This window comes from Plectrocnemia conspersa, unplaced genomic scaffold, assembly GCF_051122295.1.
Source record: "Plectrocnemia conspersa isolate PC_06_02 unplaced genomic scaffold, ASM5112229v1 ptg000009l, whole genome shotgun sequence".
Lineage (NCBI taxonomy): Eukaryota > Metazoa > Arthropoda > Insecta > Trichoptera > Polycentropodidae > Plectrocnemia > Plectrocnemia conspersa.
Window position 1 is genome coordinate 16,113,040 of NW_028277173.1, and position 25,176 is coordinate 16,138,215.

Consider the following 25,176-nt stretch of genomic DNA (forward strand, 5'->3'; position numbering starts at 1 on the left):
ATATATATATATATATATATATATATATATGAAAACTCTCATATTAACTATTCTACGGAAATATTTTGTTACGTAAGTTTTTTTATTTAGGAAATAAAAATAAAATAAAAAATAATTTATATTAACGTGACGGATTGTGGTTCAAGTGTGTTATGTACAAGTCGAGGGAAAAAATCACATTATATGTTAAAATATGTTCGGTTCGAATCAAATGAAGGCTCTCAGGGTTGTTCTGTTACTAGCCTAGCTATCAGCTCACGCCACCGATCCAACTTTACGGCGAACCAACACGCGACATTTTTTTCCACCAGCTCTATGGGTGTATGAACCCTTACCTGTACCCCTAACCGATATGAGGAAATATACGGATTTGGTCAATAAGTCACGACCGGACAGAAAAATAAAATTGATTACCGTTCGATAATTATCAACGTATTCGTGTCAATTGCATAAATCTCATTCGTGATTCTAATTGCGATAATGTCAGGTTCATTATCTCACGATCCGCGAGTCTCACACTAAATATCATAATCATATTTCAATTTCGTCTCAATTAACGGTGCCTCATTGTCGACATTGAAGAAAAAATATGATCGAAATTATAGAGGGGAATTGAAAAATTCAATTAAGCTCACATAGAAATTCGCTCAATTACTCCACATGAAATAGTTCAGATAGTATCAAAAGCAATTAAAATTACATTTTTTTATATGAAATGCCATAGTTAAATTAAATGGCAAATATTTGATAAAACACATAATTTTATTAAATTAGAGCCATCTATGAAAAAATAAATAAAACTAATACACCACATTTTTTTATTAAATAATAAAAATAAGCACGACATCTATATTTTTACAATAAAATCTATTTATTTTAATACAATCTACTGAGCTTTCAAACTAAACCAAAATTAATTAATTTGAATAGTTGTGGGTGCTTTTCTTATTTTATTTAAGCCCTAAAGAGTATTTGTGTCATTATATTAAATAAGGGTAGAAATAGTATAAAAGTAAGTTAATTAAGGGAGGTCACGGTAATTCATTTCCTGCACCCCTCCAGCCAAGTTATTGTTTTATGAAGCGCATCCTATATTAAGGGGTGGTCGGTTGATTATTAAAACACCTTTAGAATCAAAGTTGAATATATATTTTATATAAATAAATGTGGGAGTATGGGAGAGATGCACCCTGCTCTCTTCGGTGGTTACAGCGTGAAATCTGTGAAAAATGTCCTTTATCTACATCTCAATTAATCTAAAAGAAGTGGTCGCCTTCCGCTCTTGAGCAATTTTCTTTTACCGTTTTTATCTCGGTTACAACGTCTCAATTCCATCTCGGGGGAGTCGTGTAATTTTTTGGCTCGGTAACCTCGGCCCGCTGGCGGTTTTCTCGAGAACTTCGGTAAAGATCATTCTACGAGATATATAAGTAAAATGCCATTTAAGTATATTAGATTTATACAATAAACACAGATATACAATAGTGCTTTGTTAAAATGGTAAGTATTATTTATCTACATTTTATTATAGATAAAATAATATAATTTACCTGTATACGAAAATGGAACTAATCACAAATTATTGAATATATAATAAATTTGGGTCCTTTCACATGATTATTAATAACTCTGAATATTTATTATATGCCAACGACCTAAAAAACAAATTCGGATTCACTCTCTTTACAGATAGACTTGGAGTTAATGTGAAGGTGACTATACGTCACGTTGTCACATTTTTCAGATCCCCAAAAATAAAAATAAATAAAATCATTGGAAATATATTAAATTTAAATTAACAAATTTAATTTGGTAGGCATTTAAAAATTACTCATTACTCAGAAAATACACATTTACAGTTTAGTGAATACGAGTTTTAAAAAGTACAATATATGTTTAATTAATTATATAAAAAGTAGAATAATTTTATATATTAATAAAATAATTAGACATTAAATGCAAAATAATTATACCATTTATTAAAATACGCAGCTGTTATTAATATAATTATTGCTCAAAAATTTAAAAAAAATTATCCACATGTTGATGATTCTTATAGATTTTAAAATAAAATAATTGGTACAAGTCTTTAAAATAATAATTGAATCATTTATGGCAGTAGAAGTAAGTAATCAAATATATTTTTAAATGACAATATCTTTACTAATCTGTTTATTATGAATATTTTAGTTTATGAAAGATCAGATATTTTACATTTTTAAATTGTACGTAACTTGAAATAATTTAAAAGTTAAAGTATTCATTTTATTTTTTTTAACGTTAAAGATTTACGGGTTATCTGAAAAATCAAGCATTTTTTTAAATATAATATATAGTACAATATAAAAAACTGCTTTGTACATTAAAATAACTTTGTTTAAATTACTCGATACAATTTTCGAAAAATATCATTATAAAAGATATGCCATTCCAATAATAATACATTTATTTCTTACGACTCAATGTTTATGTTATAAATTAGTTTAATATGTTTGTAATAATTATTGGTAAAGCACTTACATTTTAATTAATAAATGTCTTCTTATTTTAAAATATTATAATAAAAATGACAAAGAAAACAGCAATAAACGGAACGCACTCGACTTTGACGTAGAAAAAAGTATCTATGGCGTTATATGTAAACATATGAATTTTAGTTCATTATTTAAATAATTTTTACGTAGCATGGTTACGATAATAATAAAACAATATTTAATATAAAATCAACCAGAATTAAATAGAGTAAATTATATTTTCATAACGTAGACAAACATTGCCACCTAAGTGAACGTGAAATGTAAATCTAGCGAAAAATATCTGGGCTTCCACCTGGACAAGGTTTTAACTTAATAAACTAATTTTGAAACATTGTTCTTAAGGGCTTGCTGCGATTTGATCCTCAGACCGATATTCAACAAAAAATTAAATTTTAATATACTGTGGCGACCACACATATAGGCACATTTAAAAGGGCGATTGTCTCATTGTTATTGACCGTGACAAAAAACGTTCATTCATTAACAATGAGACAAAAATCATGGCACAAGAGGGATTTCTTTTGACCACACACAACACGGGTCGTTAAGAGAATCCCTTTTGTGACAGAACGGTACGGACGCAATCAATCACCACAATGCAAACCCTTTCCGAAGAATACGAAAGTCTGGAGCCAAGCAAAAAACTTGCTTTCGGAAACACAACATCCTATTTCTCGAATTCTAAGAAGCCCCTGCAGCGCTTGGCTAGTAGATCGATGCACAATCGCGACTGGCCAGCTAGCGTGCATCCACCTAAATGATATAAGCGCGGACTCCGACGAGGAGAGTGCAGACGCTCAAGAGACGATCGGAGGCACGAAACGAGACGGCCCAAGGCAGACGGTCCACGGCACCACAAGAGACGGAGGCACAGAGACAGCAGAGCCAGCGACGCAGACAACCAGAGAGGCAAAATCTACCAGCAGCCATCCGGAGGAACCAGCCACGCGCTCTCACCGACAGACCTGAATATCACACCCGACACTCGCCGCACGCAGCCACAAGAGCCCAGAGAATCATCTACGGCCACCTTCACCTTCATCGAGAGAAACGTCACACCGTAATCTTCCATAGTCAAAATTGTAATTATAACTAAATAAACAATCTAATTCACCGAAGAGTCTCATTGGCCGCGAGGTCAACCAACCCTAGGGCTACACCCCCTAAAATACAATCAAATCTATCTTAACATATGCCTGTCTGGTGTAGAGTAAAACAATTTATACTATTTTTTTAAATTGCAAGTCATCCAAAATAAAGATATAAAAATATTACATAATACATAAACTTCTTAAAGTCTGCTTTTAAATACCAAAAATCAAAGAACGTCAAAAAAATTTAAAGAAAACAATCTTTATAAATAATCATTGAAAATACTTACATTTAATATAAGCACATATTGTTTACATAAATGTTCCAGATCTTTAGTTAAATGTATTTACATTACAACTTCATCTATATTTTTTTTTGTTTATTTTTCTACTCAAATTGTAAAAAGATTTCTGGTTTCCTCTCCCCTTAAATTATACCATCAACATTTTACTTTTTATTATATTTTAGCTAATACTAAAATCGCAAACTTAAAAATAAACTAGTAATATGTTATTAATTGAAATGAAAGTTTTATATATATGAAAATCAAAAGAGTAATCAGTAATAAAGTTGTATAGCTATCTATTAATATTATGTGTTTATTAACACTTTATTATTATAATTTTAAAATAGCTGTAATGCCATATTTGTTCATCATCGAGGTAAATAGAGACATATCTCATCAATGCTATATCGTTTTGCTTAAATAAGTCAGTAACAGGCGACCTGTCACTATCACTACGCAAATGTGCCTTATATTATCGGGCACTATTTTAAAATTATTGAGTATAAAACATTAAACAACGAATTACGAGCGCCAAGTGCAAGATTAAAACCGCAAAGATCTAATAAGGCGAGCTAAGATGCACGTGACACACATGTTATTATTATTATTATACATATATTTATAATTAAACTTTATAAAAAACATTTTATTTAATATAATATAAAATCAACCACAAAACAACATTAATCAAACATTCAGCGAATGCAACCAGAGATGTGAACGACGCGACGTGAAAAATTGCGATTTTCCCTGCAATTTCCCGCAGCGCCGGAAAATTCGACGTCCATTCATCCGAGTTGGTAATTTATGACCGTTTTTAGACATTTTTCCACATCGCCCCTTTTTCGTATACATTATATAATTTTCAGCGTCGAAAACGACTCACTTCGAGGCGATAACGTTGCCAATAATAACGGGGGATGACGTTAAATGTGTGTGTGTCAGTAATAAAAAAGGGGCGTTAAGATAGTCCACCCCTGTTACGTAACGTACTTTTGAGGGTAATTACGTTAATTTTTATGTTCGTTTTTGATTAGTGTGTACATAAAATGGCCATTCAAATATATATCAGTATGATTTATAAATATATGTTTTTAGTTAACAATATAATCATTCTAATGTTCAAAACTACTTACCTTTTATAATTTACGTTTTACAGCATATTTCCCATACTACACAATAAACCCATTATATATGTACGTTAATCCTCACTTTATAATATAATCTTATTTATTGCTTACTTTACGCCCTTTTAGAGCACAGACAATAAATTCTGCCATTAATCCATACTCGTATATGGTGAATGAATGGTTTCTACGCGGGGGACAAACCAATCGTAAATTTTCTAGCATGCTATGAAAGTGCCCATCGAAACTATAAATAATTATCTTTTTTACAGCAATCCAAATAAAAATTACATTAATGAAATAATTAATTAGGTTTTACTTTTAATAATTTATTTCAAATTAGATTAATGATTTTATTACTGTGTTATTGTTGATGATATAGTATTATATATCACAAAAGATGTCGATAACAAAGAGAGGAATGCATGTCTAATAATATTTTCGTGCATCTCGATAGCTACGTTTCTAGATGCTCATTATTTAACATGAACAATGGTTGTTAAAGATTTCTATTCCTCGTTTATAATCTAGATTCTTATTACTGCTTTCAAATAGTTATACTAAATGCAATCTTAAAGTGATAGGTTTGCATTTGCAATGATAGTTTTCTTGGGAAGCAAGAAATATGTATTTATAGTAAGCAAGAAATATTATGAATAAATGCCTGTTTATTTTATATAACAAAACTCAATACATACTAATGAAAATTCAACCTTTATTGCAAACAATAGTGATTACAAAACATAAATAACAGAAAACAGTTTTTTAATTTTTATTGGCCGTAGTTGGCCATTTTTTTCATTGTTTTTAAACTTCAGAATGTAGAGTTAAGATGTGAATTAATAAAGATATAACAATAAAAAATTCAGCTTTAAATTTAAATTAAAAATATATGACATATCGGGATTACCTAATATCTTGTAAGTTATTTGTAATATAATTTACCTTATTATTATTGTAACAAAAATATTTGACAATAGTTTTATTTGAAGTATGTCTATGTTGTGTTATATTTTGTAACTCCTCAGAAATAGTATCACATTAGAAGATGAATGAGTTACATTTTTAGTTTTTTAAACTATATAGTACTGCATATAAATAAAATTAAATAAATATTCTTTCAACTATATAAAAAATCAAAATATTATAAATTGAGAAAATGGAAATATTTATATAAAATATAATCAATCTTAATTTTTATTAAAAATATTGAATGGCTTATATTTTAATTATCAAAATATTTTTTAATTTAGATTCACACAAATATGTAGTTATGGAATGAGTGCACGCAGTTATTTTTCACAAATACACAATCTTGAACTCCAAAATGTTGCTTTTAATTGATTTTTAAGAGCTTCATCTTCGTCAGATAGTATGGGGAAGGATTTATAATTAATTTCTTTAAAATCAGATGGTATCTAGTGGCAACAAATTCATCGAAAGATTTTTCTAACATGAGTTACAATCTCTTTACGCATAATAGTAGTGATGAATGCATACAAGTAAATGATAATTAAAAGGATTGACTCTTACTCTTCTTTGCCATCTAAGAGAGAATTAAGCCTTTAATACTATTTTTTCATATGAGTAAAAGTATCAGCTAAATAATTCAATATCTCATTTCTGTCCTATACATGTATAGTATATTAAAAATTAAATTTGATATACAAAATATAAACTAATAAAATTTATTTTGTTTTAATAATTTAGGCTAATATATATTTTCTTTTATTTTTGGCAACAAGTGGCACACCGTGGCGGTTTTCCACGCACATTTTCCGCCATTTGAAAAATTGCTCAGTTCCCAAAGGAGGGACAAAAGGACCGGAGGCTGCAAGCGCAAGCAGGAGGAGAACAAAGAGGTGCGTTTTTTCCTTTGCTCTTTTGTCAGCTTTGTAACGGGCTCCAGGAAAAAACAGTCCACAATCCTCTATCCCTTTGAGCATTCCCTAGCCGGGTTGGTATACTATTGTTTCACTTGCCTATTGTAACACAAAACTATATTTCATATAATGAAAACGTGCGAAAAATACTCGGTAGATGAATACAGAACCAATGCGAACTACAGTATAATATAATTGAATTTTAACCACACAATAAAATATTTTGTATTTCAATTAAACTGAAATATTATCAGAAATATGTATGTGGTTTGCTAAAGAATTGTTGTAGCTCAAAAGTTCAATTAAGATATATAGTAAATTATACAATGTGTGGTCATGCATATTATTTTATATATTACATAACTCGATTTAGTTATTAAGTTTCGCAAAACGAGTTTCATTATCCCATGCTATTATTTTTAATAAATTTTAACGGTTAAAAATAATTACATAATAAAATATATGTGACTATTAACTCTTTAGAGAAAATTACTTTTTTATGTACACTACGATATAAAAATATTTTCATCATTCTCAAACCATAGATCAATGTCTTTATAAACATATTTTACAGATATTATCATTACAAAAAAATCCACATACAAATACCACACACTTGAACGATGTAAGACAAATTGATTATGATTCATTAATATTAAAGCACAATGGACATTCCGCGGACTATCTGAGAAATCGTTCGGCAAATTATGCCACTGAACAAAAGGAAGCTTTTTGAGTTAACTTCGCATTTTTCAAGTTTAATTCTGGCAGGTCATTTTTAACGATTCAAAGATACCGATCTTGATTGAAGTGAAACTCTGATGGTGTATATAATCCGTCGTATCATAAAGGATCTAAATGTAAATTGCCTATTCAGTTTAATGTGCTATAAATTCCATTTGCAATGTATTATATAATCTTGAGATTTAAATTGAAGACACAATCTATCTTATCTAAAAAATAAAATATTTATTAAAGGATTTACTATAAATTGCGGCACTTTAGAGGCGTTTATTATTTACAAGATACATAGTCATTAATAGCTAACAAATTGCTATTTAACTAACAACTAACGCACTTCATCTCTGGAGATAAAAAGGGCGAAAAGAACAACGCTTGATTGATGGACGAAGTGCGTTCTAATTAAATGCAAATCGCCGGTAGTTACGAGACATTCCCACAAGAAAAATTGCATATTACTTCACATAGTTGCGACCGGCGTTCTTTTTGATTGATTGCAAAGTGGAAGTCGGAGGTATGTGTACTACTTGGAGGTATGATTTAATTGGAGGTGTCCGCAGGGGTCGGGATTGACTGGCGTCTATGCTCCGTCACGTTGTCCTGCCGGGCTCGCCTTTGAATATTAATAGTTCGATTATGGTCGAAATATGATTTATGAACTGTTCATTGCTTCGGTCTTATGCATGGACAGTGAATAATAATTCACGAAACGTTACGAGGGGACAATTGTCAAAGGTTAATCGTCCAACCGTTGGTTGTTCTGGATAAAAGTCTCGGCGGTTACGTGACTGGGGATTTGTTCTGTTACGTGACCGACTGGTCTATAACTACTAGATATTATAAGAACTATTAAGCATATGGCAATAACACATAATTTAGCAATTTATCCCCCAATTATATTTATTGGGTTTTGTTTTAGAAATCCGATTTACTTTGTTCACACGCTTTTATATGTGCTTTTATATATACAGTTCCTCAAATATTTCATTAGTATTCACAACATATATAACGCTACATGTTTTTTTATATTTGTTGATTGAGAATGTGAGATAAATAGTTAAAATATGTTGATATTAAGTAGGATTTTTATATTGTATAATAGCTACTGAACAATATTTGCTATTGCCACAAATATAATTTAATATAAGAACAACTTTTTATATTGGTATATTAATTTTCTCATTATGAAAATTGATTTTGAGAAAGTATTATTATTAATAAAATAGTAATTATAAAAAGCACTTTACTAAAAATTAGCTACAGTGCAAATGTAAGCAAGACTGTCAAATGTTCACAATTTTATTCGATGATCTTACATAAATAAAAATATGTACTATTGTATATATTCATTAACAGAGAATAAAAAATAAGTAGATAAATCATAACAATGCATTAGTTTTGATTGTTTGTTCATTTTCACTAGAGTCACAAATCTAGTTAATGGATTATTCTTTTGCATTTTAAATTATAATAATAACATTTTTAATAAAAAAAATAACATTTATGATATAAAATAATCTATAAAAATACCTAATTATTTTATTTAGAGCATGTATATTTCTTAGAGACGATTGTATCATTTTTACGGCTATGTGATCTACGTAGCTGTAAATTATTTAGTTGGTATTCGCTGTGATCGATAATATCTTTTCAATATATTTAAAATCAGCGTGTAAATTAACTTATATAATATTTGTGTAACAATTGTTGAACAGATTTTTTGTTAAATACAAATAAATGTTAAATTTTGTGTTATTACTATTTTTATCTAGAATATAGAATTTAAATTGTGAAACCAGTGGATTCTCTCTTTGTTTGTGAAATGTGTGCAAACACTGTTTGGGTGGAGTTATGCACCCCTACAGGTTTAAACTAATGCTTTTTCACCCTAATGTCATCTGAAACCATTTGCTAAAAATCCACCACTTACGAATGTCTTGCGTTTGTGTGGGGTGTGTTCTTTTTAATAAAATAAAATACAGTATTTTTGAGAAATACATTAATTAAAAATATTTTGTTCCTTTTTAATATGTTTTTAAATAATATCTTTTAATTTTAAATAATATAATTATAGTATGTAACACTAAAATCAGTAGACATTTACAGTATGTTACGTAACAGTTAAAAAAATAAATAAAATATTTTATTGCAGATTTTCATCCTTTTGACTTTTAACACTTACTGAATTAAATTTGCTTTCAAATGTTAATTGTTTTGTTAAATACATATAAGATATTCGATATAAATTTATCCGTGAAAAAAAAACTCTACGTAAACTTAATCTGTAATAATCGATCGAAATTAAAATTATAAATTATTCACGAATTCCGTTCTCACAGACAAACAAAATTAAAAAAAACATTAATTTCCATATGAGATTCGAACCCAAGTCTTTTAGGTGAATAGCCAGCGACTTATACCATTATATCGTAATAGTTATCAATGAAGTGATTTTAAAACAAGCGATTTAAATACTACATAAAGTTTATTAAATTATTTTATTTAATTCCTCTGATGTTTATTTATTATTTTCATTTAAGAAAGTTTCCTATAATACAAAAAAAATGTTTTAAAGTACTGTTTGTAATGATAAAATTTATGGTTCTCAAAAAAATATTGATATTGCTATTATTATTGCATAAACATTGTTGTAATAATTTATTTATTATCCCACTATAGTTACCTGAAAGATTTATTTATGTATTTTTATTAAATATTTCCGTTGTAACATGCGTAAGCCCAATGCGTTACTGAGTAAATCAATCAGACATAATCAATACCTACAAGTAAGCATTAACCACCAGTCTGAAAGTCTGAGAATCAGTGCCATCTATATTATTAATTATATTTTTTTATGTTCTAAACAATTTATAATCAAAGTCACTGCAGCTGAAATAGTTTTTTTAATAATAGCGCATTTTTTTAAAATAATAATTCGAGTACCGCTTCCGGGAGCAGAGCCTGTTACCTCAGTGTTAATATTCTGAGACGATACGGACTACGCTATTCCATCCTTTTTTATAATGCACATCAGTGGCGACTAATGCACAAAAACAAGGATACCTTTCCAGCAAAATAATTTATAGAAATACATATAGTATATAGCAACAAGGGATTTTTTTTAAAACTAACAAAGCTATTCGCCAATTTAGTCGTGTTTTTTTTGGAATAATTGTTTTGAATTCTCTAGTGGCGGTGGTGGCTAAATCAAAACTTTAAATAGGATGATATAATTTATTTTTAAAATACAAATGATACAATTTGACAGATCGAACAGTTACCTAATAGTTAAAAATGATATATAGCATATAAGAAAAACGGGAAAAATCATAAAATACGAAAATTAAGTGATACAAACTGGACACGATAGATTAATGTGCAATATCGAGATTGATTATGAGATAAGGGTGTGCGTTACATACGTTCCGCACGCCCACTTCTTCTCACTCACTCTCGTCACTAAACACGCGAGCGAGCGAAAGGGAATGTATCTCACCGTACGCGCCTGAATATATGTGACTTTTGCGCATTACTATAAATAAAAATTAAAATTGTATTGCCGGAAATGAGCAGCGAGATTAAATACGCAATCATTAAAAGTTGAATCAACACATACGTTTTACAAAATAAATATTCACATAACATTTTTATTTAATAGTAAAAATTATTATAAATAAATTAGGACCATAACTAAACATATTTTATGTTTTTATGTATACGTATGTGTGTTTTTATATTTTAAATTCTATTTAAAATACATACAGCAACAAAACCTAAAATAGGCGATAATTTCTCACTACTATAATTACATATTAATAATAGTACAAAGCCCGTTTTATATACATATGTTAGATTACTCATAGTAGAAACGTATTAAATTGAAATTAATTTGAGTAATTTAAATTTTTTAATAGCTATACAAATACATGAGATATCAGCATTTTAAACGCACTTTAGTTTTTAGGTCAACTGGGTATGTAAAAGCTTCTAACATAATGTTTTTACATAAAATAGGTAATCAATCTCAAATGTCAGTATATCTAATGATGATAGCATTGAAATATTTATAAATTGCCTCTTTTGGTATTTTTGAAATGAAAGAACATATGCTTACTTGTTCTGGCCTGAGTCCAGGAGGTACCCAGGTGTATTCTTCTAAAGCGCACCCAGAATCATCGTCTGAGTGGGAGTGTCGATGTGGGTCCGGTGGCTGTTTGCCTTGCAGCAGTCTATCGGCGTGATCGAACAGCCCTCTGAGAGGTCCAGTCGGATTGGGAGGTCCCACTTGCTGCTGGGGTCCAGCCGCCGCGGGCCCCGGAGAAGGAGGTCCCCCAGGACCGATTCCTAAGCCAGACATGCCCGGTTGAGAATCTTCGCCGATGGTGCAGTTCCGACACACAGGCCTGAAATAAATAAAAATAAAAATTCAATCTACGGTTCAACGTAATATAATAACAATAGATCAATTTCGCGTGATCGCGAAATATAGCGATATGTAATGACCATTGTAATTTGAAGTTGTAAACGAACTTAATAGCAATAAACGTTTACGACGCTGTAAATCTAGAAATGGATTTGCTTTTGATTTGATGCGAAGGCATTGTTTTGGATATATCATGGATATGCCAGCTCTTTAAATGTGAATACGTTCGGTGAAAATCAATAATTTTATATTTGTTCTGAACAAATTGTATAACACTATAAATTTTATCATATAGTAGAGCAAAAGAGATAAATTTGTTATGCTCAATATTTTTCAAACATATATATCCCTTGAGCTTTTAATGATAATGCTCACAAAGCGTTTAATTATTATACTAGAGATATTAAAAAAATACATTTACAGTATATTAAACACTTTTTTTATATACATAATATTGTTTAATTAGAGCGAAGAACCACGCAAAATATATAGTTTAGTATAGTTTAATTCTGAACAAATCTTTTCTACCCATTACTGATATTATTTAAAAAAAAACTTTAAATTACAATACACGTAGTTTATTTTAAACTATAAATAAATTGTGTACTATAATTAAAACATGGAATTTTCTGGTATGATCACAAAATCGTAGTAGATCAGTAGACTATGATTAAATTGATGATATGGATTCGTAATGAGATCGTAAATATATTTTTAAATTTAATTAGCATGATATCAGAAAGCAACTTTATCCAGATGACCGCCAAAGCTGCGTTATCGTTACCGTTACGTTTTTTTGATCCGCGTTCTTTATAATTGCAATTATTATTTCAACGAAATTTGCGACTCAAACGCCATTCACAGTCAATATTATCAAAAAGTGTATTAAGAAACACGTAGTCCGTCGACTTCACACGTATATAATCTACACTTATTGCGCATCGTCTCTAATCACAATAATTCCTATTATTTTTTTAAAGCATTATTTTTTCATCAAAAGCTCAACGGCGAGCAAAGCCATTACGAACCTTGACATTGTTCATAATTTTATTGTTGTTAATGAGCGGTTATTACAGCTTTCCTGTCGGTAACCGTTGCCGAAATTCGCCGACGGATGATTTATGCCGCTCGAAAATTTGTAGTAGCCAGATTTGTGTGTTATTAAATTTAAAATATTCCTTGGACGTAATGACGTGAAATGGTTGTTTAGAGTGCTTGATTTTTCACGGTTGTAACAATTTTGATTTTTGCGTAGAGAGATCATCATGTGATTTAGTAACGGTCGAAAAAAATATGCTTTTGATTATGATTTTGTAAAGCTATTTACTTAAATATAAGGGTTTGAAAATGACATAAATTTAATTAGATTTTGCTTAATCTCTTCGTTCTGTTTCTGTGCCACTAAAATTTATTTTGTGGCACTAAAAATGTTTATCTTTCATCGTTACAAGCGCAATAACTAAGTTCCAAGTTTAATGAGTTTTCGTGAATTTACATTTAATTAGTTTTTGGTAATAATACAAGTTTTAAATAAATTTAACTTACTGTAAAATAAAAAAAATAATAAACAGTACACTAACATATATATTTTTTATCATAAAAAAATCATTGCAGCATGACACATATGTTAGCCAATTGCGTCACAGTGTCTAAACAATTACACATTATAGGATCATATTTTATTAAATACATATCAACTTTTTTAAAAAACTTTTGCTAAAGTTTTCAATATTTAGTCAGTCTTTTTTACTTACTTAATAAATAAACAACCATCTCAATCTCATTTTTTTAAGACTATCAGGGCATTCAAGACTTATGTTTAAGTTAAAATATTCCATAAAATATGATCCACTGATTTATTTGACTTGAATTTTTTTTTGAAACCCTCAAGAATTAAAGAAAGTAATTCTACAATATTTTGATTTTTTTAATTTATTTATTAATTTCATCGCTCTGATAAAGTAACTGATTAAAAGTGCATTACAAATTCCAATAGCATATAGAAAATATGTATGTAGTAAAGCTTTCATGATATTGGGTTTTATTCGCAGCTATTCTTATAAATTAAAGAACACTTTAGAGATGTTTCAGATGCGACTTTCCATATAAGAGAAATATACATACCATTTTTATTTTGCACATTATTTTAAAATTTACTTGAATACGAAACTTTAAATTAGCGTAAGTGTATATACTTGAGAATGTACTTTTTAAGCTGTTTTTATATGAATTTTACGTTTAAAGTATTTATTTTTAAGTGCCAACTAATTATCAGCGCTTGTATTGTACAAATATTGTTTAGCTCTATCTGTTCTTACACAAGAATTCAAAATTGTCACATACAATCATTATTTAATGTATATAAATTTATATTTATTATATGAGTATTTGTATAATGAAAACTTGTTAATATGAAAAATAAGATTACAAAGCTCTGAAAGATCTCATCTAAAACATTAAGCTTTAACGCGCAGCCATGTCACGTTTTTGCGTAGTCACGCCTTTGACTTTCCATTTGCATTAATGTCGCATAAATATAATGTTGTCAAATTTTGGGACTACTTGAAATTCAATGCTAATTTGTCGTATTTTGAGCCGTTGCCAAATATACGAAATTGCAGCATTGCACCTACCAAAAACGCATCATAATTGTATAGTTAACGACCTGTTTCTGATTCAAAATACTTGGTACTTACACCAATGATGATCAGCGGTTATAAAATGTTAAAAATGCAACAAGCTCAAGGCGTTAAAATTCAACTAAAAAAATATTAAATGAATTATAATAATTGCACATTTAATTTTATTATTTATTACATTGTGCAAAATCGATATCGTTTATTAGGAGCTTCATAAATTTTTAAAGTTCGATTATGTCGCGCGTAAAATTTATGACTTAATAATTGTTCATATGATGAATATGGCGTAATGACCGCGCTTGCGGACTCGTTTTGCGACTTGCCTCAGGTAATTTACGGATATATTTAAAAAAATCACAACACATTCAGAGCCTCTGAAGCATCCGGAATCGGGCGGCCATTACTGATTTTGCGCCCGGTTACTAAATTTTTAATGGGAACTGTCCCATTATTATGAATAAACATTTTAATATTATATACTAGAACGGCAATCATTCAACTACAGTTCACTATCCTGTCATTTAATTTACATATAGCTGATTATATTTATTTAATTAGTAAAATAGGTTGGATACTGTGATATAAATCATCGTCCGACGCATTAGGCAATTTTTTTGTAATCGAGAGGAATACTTTAGGATCAGAAATTTGAGTAGTTAATTGCACAGATATTATTTAAATTAAAGAGACACAATTTTGCTAGAAAAGTTTATCTCTTTTCCCATATACATACATACAGTGTTATGATTTAAAGTTATAATATTACTGGAGATGAAAAATTAGTATGGTTCGGAAATATTTAAAGGAAAAGATTACATCTTAAAAAATAATGTCTTTAATAGTTGTAAAATATGTACTTCAAATATTTTAAGTTAAGCAATAATTCGATAACTTATTACCAAATCCATAATTGATTATTATTTTATATAATACATATAAATCTCTTTTAAATAATATATGCATTTTTATCAGATCCTCTCTTCGATGATGTAATCAATCGCTTCTATTAAATCGAAATTAATTAATACCTGCTCTAAAGCTATCGTTTATCATTAATTATAGTCCCACTATAAAATAACACAGGTCGCCGAAGCTTTTTAGGCAAATTCGCTGTGCGTTAATTGAATTTATTCAGATTCAATTATGCATGATGTAAAAATATTCTCACCAAAGTTGTTATTATAATACGTACATATTTTTTTACCAACGCGCATACTATCCGAATGTTTTAAATCTAATTTCCTGCGATGTTGTGTTATTTTTTATTATATATAACTAATTTCCATGTTGTATTGTCTACATATAAATTATAACTCTAACCGTCCAACAGGAAATAAGGGCGAGATGTTTCGATTTCGTGTCGATATTGTTTGCTAAGATTTTTTTATTATTACACCTTTAGATACGGGCGTTGTGAATTATTATTTCCTATGTTATAGAGGTCAACTAGTTATAGGATATACACGTTTAAATTGTGCTATAACTTTTTGGTGTTCTACTGCTCTTCTTATTAAAATTTACTCACATTATCGCAAAAATAGATCGATGCGGAAAGTTGTTTTCTGCATGCTGGCAAACCGACAGGAAGACCATCGTATCATTAGGCCTTCATAATAAGCAGTTTTCTCGTCACATTCGCCTCGAGTTATACATAAGAGTCATGCAAACATTAAAGAATTTCAATTTAATGGCAAATCATCAAATCAAATAAGTGGCCATTCGAAAACGCGCATGCCATATAAACAACACCTATGAGAAACGCCCATTTTGATACATAACAGTAAATCTAAGTCGAGATTCTCAGATTATCGAACGTAATTTTCTGCTATTTATTATTTAAATAAAAGATTGTCGTCGATAACGCTTGTAAATATTGACGTCGATTATTTATAAAATCTGTAAAGGTTTATCGAATAATCTAACGATAATCTGAGGCTCCGTATATGTTCGCGCAGCATCGGTAATTATAAAACAATTTTCAAGCAATTTGTCCTAGTCATTGTGAATGTTAAAGCTGCATTTAAAGCTTTGCTTATCGAACGACTGTTAATGTTTGCAAATGTACTTTAAGTGATAAAGAAACGAATGGTATGTGTTAATGCTGATGTTTAAAAGTATAATTTCTTGTCGTGGGCGTTACCCGCAATCATATTGAAAAACTATATTATGCAGTTTTACATAAATGCATTTAGTACCAAGAAAATATAAATAAACGTATTTTTGTAAAAATACATATGTAAGTTTAATATATAAATATAATATTAAATTACAATAATAAATGTTTATCTTTCATGACAGAATTTTTTTAATTTTTATTTTAATGGAAAATAATTTACAATTACTTTTTTATGTAATGTGTTCTGAGATAAAAATAATGTTTTTTAAATAATATGTTATTACTATAATAAGTACAGAACTCATCTCATTAAAATATGTATTGTACTTATATACAATTTTAATATATAATAATAGACATATATTAAAACGAATCAATAATTATATTCGCTAATAGATAATATAGTTTTTAATATAATATTAAGGAGATTGACCATTAAAAAATAGAGAATGTTAATATCTAAAAGTGTTTAAAAAAATAATTTAGTATTAATTATTATAATGAAAACTATAGATAGTCCAATGAATATTTACACTATAAAACAGAAAATAAATGTGTCTGCTGTCTTTCACAAGAACTCCTCACAAACGGAGAACAGTAGCGACGTGGCATTTTCACGTCATTCTGGCTGCCATTCAACTTTAAAGATAACAATTGAGTTAAAAAACGACGTGCTGACAACCGATTTTGTGCTACTGCAATAATTGAAAACAAGAAACTATACATATTGTATATAATCAAGTATTGAAATATATTTATAATAACAGAATAAATAAATTTAGTTATAATGAATAAAGAATGACTTTCAAAGGCGGGTAATAAAGTCAGTAACTTAATACTTACTACGAATCGGGTTAGATTCTGTACAATTAAATATAGTATTACAGTTTAATTGCGCTATTAGTAACAGATATATTAAACTGTGACACTCGATTTCAGTAATAACCATGCAAATAATTAAAACATGTTTCTAACACTATGTTATTTTTATTCGGTATGTAATAGTACTAGTATGTAAAATATTTTCTATGATTTGCGATAGAAATTAAAGATGTCGATTTAAGCGGCTAGTAAACAGATTTTCCGCAAAGATATGATATCTTATATATAGAATTACGTACTGATTTTTCCCCATCTGTTGTTGATCTATTTCACTTTTATATAATATGTTATGCAAATGTGATAATTAATTTTTAAGGCCAAAAATAAGATAAAAACATAATCTTGAGAAGAAAAAATTGCAGATGGAATCATAATATTTTAAATAATTTAAGCAAATTCAATGTATCATAATCAATTATGAATTTAACGATTAAATATATTTTTGAAATATTATCTTATTTATGTGTCTGTAAATTAAATTAAAAAATCATAGTAAAAAGATCGCTTATAATAAAAAAAACGATATTTTCTATGAAAATGAATAATAAATAACAAAATTATACACTATTTTGTGGCAAAAAATTAAATAAGTTTAAGCACAGAAAATTAACAATAGCTTTTTATCACAATTCTTTCAATTTAAATATTCGGATACCAAATATATTGAACTGTTTTTTAACTATTTGTTTTAAAAATATGTATTTATTTATCCGTTAATTATTTTTTTCATATTCGTAGTAAATATTTTAAAATTTTGCATTTACTAAATCAGTAAAAACCACTTAACTGTTGTTAAACCACCTTTGTGATTGCTAAATAATTAATTTATGTTGAGATGGTGATTTTCCATTTCCATCTCTATTATAAGCATAGAGTATCTTTATTAAAAACATATATCATTTTAACCCCTCGATTTATTAATCAAGTGTAAAAACACACCCTTTATATTTAAAAATATATGTTTTTTTTATATTTATACAGTACAATTCCTATCTCATTAAATGCATATAACGGAATATAGGATAAGTTTAAAGCCAACAAGACAGGATCAGGAAAACGGATGTTGTCAAGAGAAAGATGTCTTCATTAGAGATCCAAAGACAGTATCAATCTTGGTACTGAACAAAATAAATCAAAACAAGAGCTCAGAAGCAATTATTTTAAAGAACACATAAATAAACGAACCCGATTAATATGTTGTTGTTTATAACGGCAATTCGGTATGTACATTCAAAACTAACAACCTATAAATCTAAACCGTGATGTATCAATCTTGAACCAGTTCGGACTGGTGCCGGATATGATTCTTTGAATATTTGTCATATTCTTCACGTGTATAGTTAATTGAATTGCGTAATTATTTTCATAACTGTTTCTTTCTCTTGTCGCCGACGAGACATGATCGCTTGGAGCTTTCGCGGGAAGCGATTACGGTAATTAGACTTAATTAAAAAATAATGTGCATATACAGCGTATATCAAAAAAATAAATGCATTCTCCATTCAGTGGATGAAGTAAATCGTCGAGATAAAGTTGTCCACTTGCAGCTGCATAACTGTTCTCAGACAAATGGTGGACTGGTCTATCACTGTGTATGTACTTAAGGCCAAATCGAAAGGAAGCCAATTAACGTGACTGATGAGGATTCTGTCCCAATTCAATATATACTGAGTCCAATGCTAATTTTTCTCATTTGACTCAGAGCTTGCACGTTGATTAATTGGATATGGATATAAAAAGTCAAGAATGTGGCGAAGGTGAAGATCAAGGGCATTGTTCGACATTCTTTTAATTAATTATTTTAACATACTATATATTTAATAGTTCGTGGATATTTTTATAAATAAAAATACAATATTAAAACGTAAATTGTACAAATTTTAATTGAAACCATAAATATTAAACGATGATCATTATAAAATTAATTAAAGCAGAATATGATCTGACTGATAAATCGGATACATATTCGATCACCATGCATTATATTTGCCTTATTTATAAAATTATAAAATAAAGTAAATTATATACATATATACTATATAAATCTTGGCTTGACATCGCTTCAAAGAAACGCTAACATGTATGGTTATAACGACGATATAGCGGTTTCTGATGTTATTTTATGTTGGTTTGGTGTCGTTAAATGTTTATATGGCAGAAAAAAATTTCGCACTTCATTAGATTATCACATTCCATGACCATAGTAAAAAATATGTTTTAGTCGTCGTTAAGAATATTAGTGTTTTAATTATAATTTATGTTTTGATCCTAACAAGTAGATTAAAAGAAAATTGCAATATACTAGATAATTCTAAATTTGAATGCTGTTTTTCTAATGAATAAAAAATAACCATTTTCGGTATTCATCATCTTTATCCTGGTCATTTTTTTAATTCCATTTGCATAACATGCTAAGGGCTTTAATGCCAAATATACAGATAAACTCCTCTGCATTTTAATTTTTTTTAACTGTTGCATCGACCGAAATATATGGTAGTAAAAAGGAGCAAGATCTCGAGAATAAAATAGACGAGATAAAAGTTTCTTTATAAAAATCTGATTGCCATAATTAAAGACGAGTTTGTACTAAATTTTTTTCAGCATTACTTTTGCAAAGAAGGTCGTTCAGTATGTCAAGAATTTACATGAGAGAAAAATGTTTCTCCCATCATTTTACGTTAGAATATCACGAGAGAGTATAGAGTGAAGCATCGAAAACACCAAAACAGTATACTCGATTATCTGGGCTAATGCTGAAAAGACAGGACAGGAATAATTAAAAAAACACAGGTAATTCGGACCGTGAATTTTTATTTGGTTTTAAAATATGTATAATATATTTTCAATACAGCGAATTTTTGCGAATTTCTTAATTATTTTCTAAGATCTATTATATCGCTTTATTCAAATCCCCGTTTCTATATAAGTTAATGCAGTCTTGTTATTTTTGTAATTGTAAGTATATATTTTCACTTATATTTTAATTATCACTCCTATTTAAGTGACAATAGAAATATGCATCATTCAAGCATTGAAAACCTGGATCATTTGAATTGCGATCAAACCACTCCACTTTTTTCAAATAGCAATAGTTTTAAGATGACCATCACGGTAAAGCATTTTCGTTGCTGATATAATACCTTGGTCCATGGGTTAAATTAAATTTGTAACATTAGGCGGTAAAGTTTTTGTAATTATAAGAAAGTCGTTCGTTTTCAATGTGCTTTCATTTTCTATTAAAAATATTGCTTTCTGTGACAGCCTTTAATTTTGAAAAATATATCTCACTTCAGATTTAAATAAATCTGCAAAGATCTCATTTTGGTTATAATAATCAAAAGGAAGATTTTTTATTTTAGTCTCCTTACTACACCGTATGTTTTATATGTCATACCATAAAAAATGAAATTGATCTCAAGCACGGATTATCCACAGACCCTCATAATCGAGAGTACAATGTAAATATGTACTGAATAATAAACATCGTTTGTGAGCAAATGTTAGCATAGAATTAATAGCAAACTTTAAAATATCATAAAAAATTTACTTATCCCACTACGTTGTTTTATAATAGCATATCATAACTTATTGATATATTGATGAATTTAAAATTATAAAATAATGTTATTGTATTTTTTGTTAAATTTTCTATATGTCGTTTCATTTAAATAATGTAATTCTATCTAAGACACATTTTTATGTCTACATGTCGGACTGAATACTTTGACTGATCGGACTGAACAATTTGAACAATAATAGTGAAATAATCAAAAATCGCAATATAACGCTAGCTAATTAATATTTTATTAATAAAAATATTTACTACATATATTTTAATTGTCCTAAATAATAACTGGATGCTACTAATTTGCTATATTTTTTTTATTAATACAAGAGAATTGTATCAAAATACAATCCGATTTAATACGGATCCAATTGCTAGTTAAATACATATTAAACGGTCATGGTACCATGTCCCAACACCCCATGATCGATCGTTCCTAGATCTAGCGGTCTGCTCTAATTAATCGGCCTACACATAGTTCCATCAAAGTGCACAGCTCACCGGCGCGATAAAGAAAGAACCAACGTCACTTAACGACAGACTAGCAAACCAGTTCGCCAACATCCTCATCCATGGCCGGTAAACTCATAAATAATTGTTAGAGCCGATCGGTTGAACAAACTCCGCGAAACGTTTACCCGCGAATGAATCGACTCATTAGTCATAATATAAACACAGAATTTTTAATAGTAACGAAATCGGCTCATTGGTGGGAGCCGCATTCCAATCGGATCATTTTTTATGCCGTTAAATTGCGCCCAAGGTGCTTGTGGTGTATTATAGATAAAACAACGAGATGGAACAATGAGGACTGTTTGGCTATCGGCGGACGGTTAACGGTAACCGATATTTTATAAGCCGTTTGAATTGGATTTTTACGAAAGCGCAATCAGACTTTCATCTAACAATACCGTATTAGTGTTCTGTAATATATTTTTAAGATAATTGTTACATTATGCTAATACCTAATAAATAATCATTTAGCATGCATATATTATAATTTAATAAAATTTGGTTAAATTCTTAGAGAGCCTTTTATTATGTCTAACTTTTTGGACTTATTACTTAAAAATAATTACTTAGTTACAAAAAATTAGTACAAACTTTTCATATCCTCAGTTACATTTCTTGCTTTGCAATTATTTTATTATTTTTTCTACAACATAAAATGTTTTTAAGTAATTAATTTATCTCACAATGTTTTGACGCATGTTAAATATTTTTTTCTGTACACGTGAACCTTTTTGCTATTTTTAAAATAAAATTGAAAAGAAACTAAGTTAAAACTTTAATCAACTTGATGCATTAAATTAATTAAGCTTTATAAATCAACAGGTGGTACTATATTTCAAGATAATTACAACATTTCATATTCTTTTTCAATAGTACGTATCAAAAATGGAGAAGCAATAGAATTATTTTAAATATTTATTAGCATTGCCATATTAAGAAGTTCATAATATTAAGTTATGGACATTTTTATATGTATTTTTATTTGCAATATTTTTATGTAACGAGTAATTATAATATATTCAAATATTTTATGCAAATATTTCTTTGCAAGGTCTTGTTTTTTATATACAGTCGTTTTATTAAAAATATTTTTTTTGCAAAGCTTTAAACATCATATAAAAATGATATGTTGTTTACCTTGTGATTGAGTTTAGGTCTCTATATTAATTTTGTAATTTTTATTATAGAAAATGTCTCACTTTCGCTATAAAAAATTAATACTTTTTTTTCAAAATAATCATAGTCTAATTTTATAATTAGGTTTTTTATATAACATGTATAGTTTTTTGTATTATATTTTGTGTGACTAAATGTATGCGTTAGTATTGTTTTAGATAATAATGATTTCGCCTCAAATACTTAATACACTATTTTATAGAACATTTAATTTTCTTTGCTTCTTTGTGAAATGCAGTTTTTTAATGAAGTGCAAAATTGTTGCATAAAAACAATTTTTATTAAATTATTTTTGCGTTAGGTTATATTTTAAAAAGGCAATAATATATAACCGTATTAAAGCTTTTAAATATGACTTCCGATAACACTTCATTCGTACTATTTTCTCAAAAAAAAATATTGCCTTACATTAATATATAATATAGAAACGTTTTAATTTATACTATCTAAACAATCAAATTGCATTATTCGATTAACTTGGGTTTAAATCCCATTTAAACCCAAGTGTTTTTAAATTTCTATGGTATCTGTAAAATTGAAATTAGTAATTATTATAATTACGATCAATCATCGCAGATTAAGCTTTTATATATTTTTATAATCTTACGGATAAATATATAATACTATATACATACATACATATATTTTTAACTTCCGTTGTAGCCTTACAGGTATAAGCCCAATGTATTACAACGGAAAATCTGTTCCAGTCTTTTTCAGTACCCTAATTAGAAAATTAATAAGAAAGCGTTACATCAAATTGACTACCCTTTGAATGAAATAAAAAATGAGAGAAGTTTATTTCGTTACTAGCAATGACCTTAGCCGAGAAAAGCTCTTGTGCATGATTTCTTTTACAGGTAAGATGCTTATAAAAATATTTACAAACAGTTTTAACGGAATGTACGTACAAATATTTACCAACATAATGGAAGATGGCACAGATTCCAGAAAATAATCCAAAAGTCTAATTAATCTGCCTATTGTATCAAAAATGTTTAAGAAGCTACTGCTACGTAAAATAAATTTAATACTACAGAAAGAAAAGATAATCTTATTCTGATTTGGCTTTCTGCAAGAGCACGGCACAATAAAATAAATACACTGAGTGGCAAACAAGATTTTTTTTTAAATATCCATGAGAGGAAAATATTAATTATATAAATAATAAATATTAAAACATAAAATCATAAAGGCACTACCTCACCATATATATCAAATAGAAAGTCATATCTGAGGAATAGATATTTTATAGTAAAATATAAAAAAAATCCTCCGTCTTTCAAATTAAATCTAAGGTACCTTAGAGCAGTGTAATAAGACCAGTACTGTACTTAATATGTACAGCAGACTACATAGAAAACTACCTTCGCAATATTTGCTGACGGATTCAGCGTCTACTTATTTCCATGAAAATCTCAATAAAATACAAGAATAGATGCGTATTTCAAGAATAAAGGTAAACGAATTTGTCCATATAACGTTTACAATGAAAAAAATATGTTCTTCCGTTCGATTAAATATAGTGCAAAATATTTAAGGATGCATCTTGACAGAAGATCTTCAAAAACTCATATTTGTTGTAAAATAATTCAACTAGGAGTAAATATTACTGACCAATAGGCAAAACCTCACAACTGACAGTGGTAAATAAGCTACTTAAATCCACCCTTAAGCCAATTCAACTTCAAGCAATTCCAGATTTCAAAATAAAATTTAAAGTGTGTAATTGGATGCTAAGAATGTTTGGATCATACCACATGATCCAAACATTTTTATTCACAAAGACTTAAAAATTAAAATTGTGAAGGAAGACGTAAAAAATAAAACGAAAATACAATGAAATATTGGAGTAACATTCCCACAAATTGGCCAATAAATTGACTAGAGAGAGACTGAATGAAGAAAAAAATATTTAATTATAAATAGTTGTTTTAATGTATCACTGAATGTGCGATTACCTACATATGATTTAATAATAAGTTTTGATGAATGTCAGGTTGGACATACAGATTGCAAAAATAATAACAATTAGCTACTTCAGCTTATACAGAATATAAAATATATATAGCATTCTATATAAATTGCTCATAAAATATATAACTTTAACAATACATATTAAAAAAATACTGTATGGAGTAAATTTACAGCGTATCAAAAACAGGAAATTAGATCAAAATGTCACAAAAATATGAT

At 28.5% G+C, this 25,176-nt stretch overlaps 1 protein-coding gene and 1 long non-coding RNA gene across 7 annotated transcripts in view; one reads left to right on the plus strand and one right to left on the minus strand.

The window, feature by feature from the left end:
- The window catches only part of LOC148232052 (uncharacterized), a 136,397-nt gene that overhangs the window by 101,747 nt on the left and 9,474 nt on the right, over positions 1 to 25,176 (plus strand). The window lies entirely within an intron of this gene.
- LOC148232059 (uncharacterized) overlaps positions 1 to 25,176 on the minus strand; it is a 282,135-nt gene that overhangs the window by 64,095 nt on the left and 192,864 nt on the right. For all 6 annotated transcript variants that reach the window (XM_088192740.1, XM_088192742.1, XM_088192741.1 and 3 more), the window contains one exon: positions 11,781 to 12,069. In XM_088192740.1, the coding sequence (XP_088048866.1) occupies positions 11,781 to 12,069 (289 nt within the window). The remainder of the gene's footprint in view (positions 1 to 11,780; positions 12,070 to 25,176) is intronic.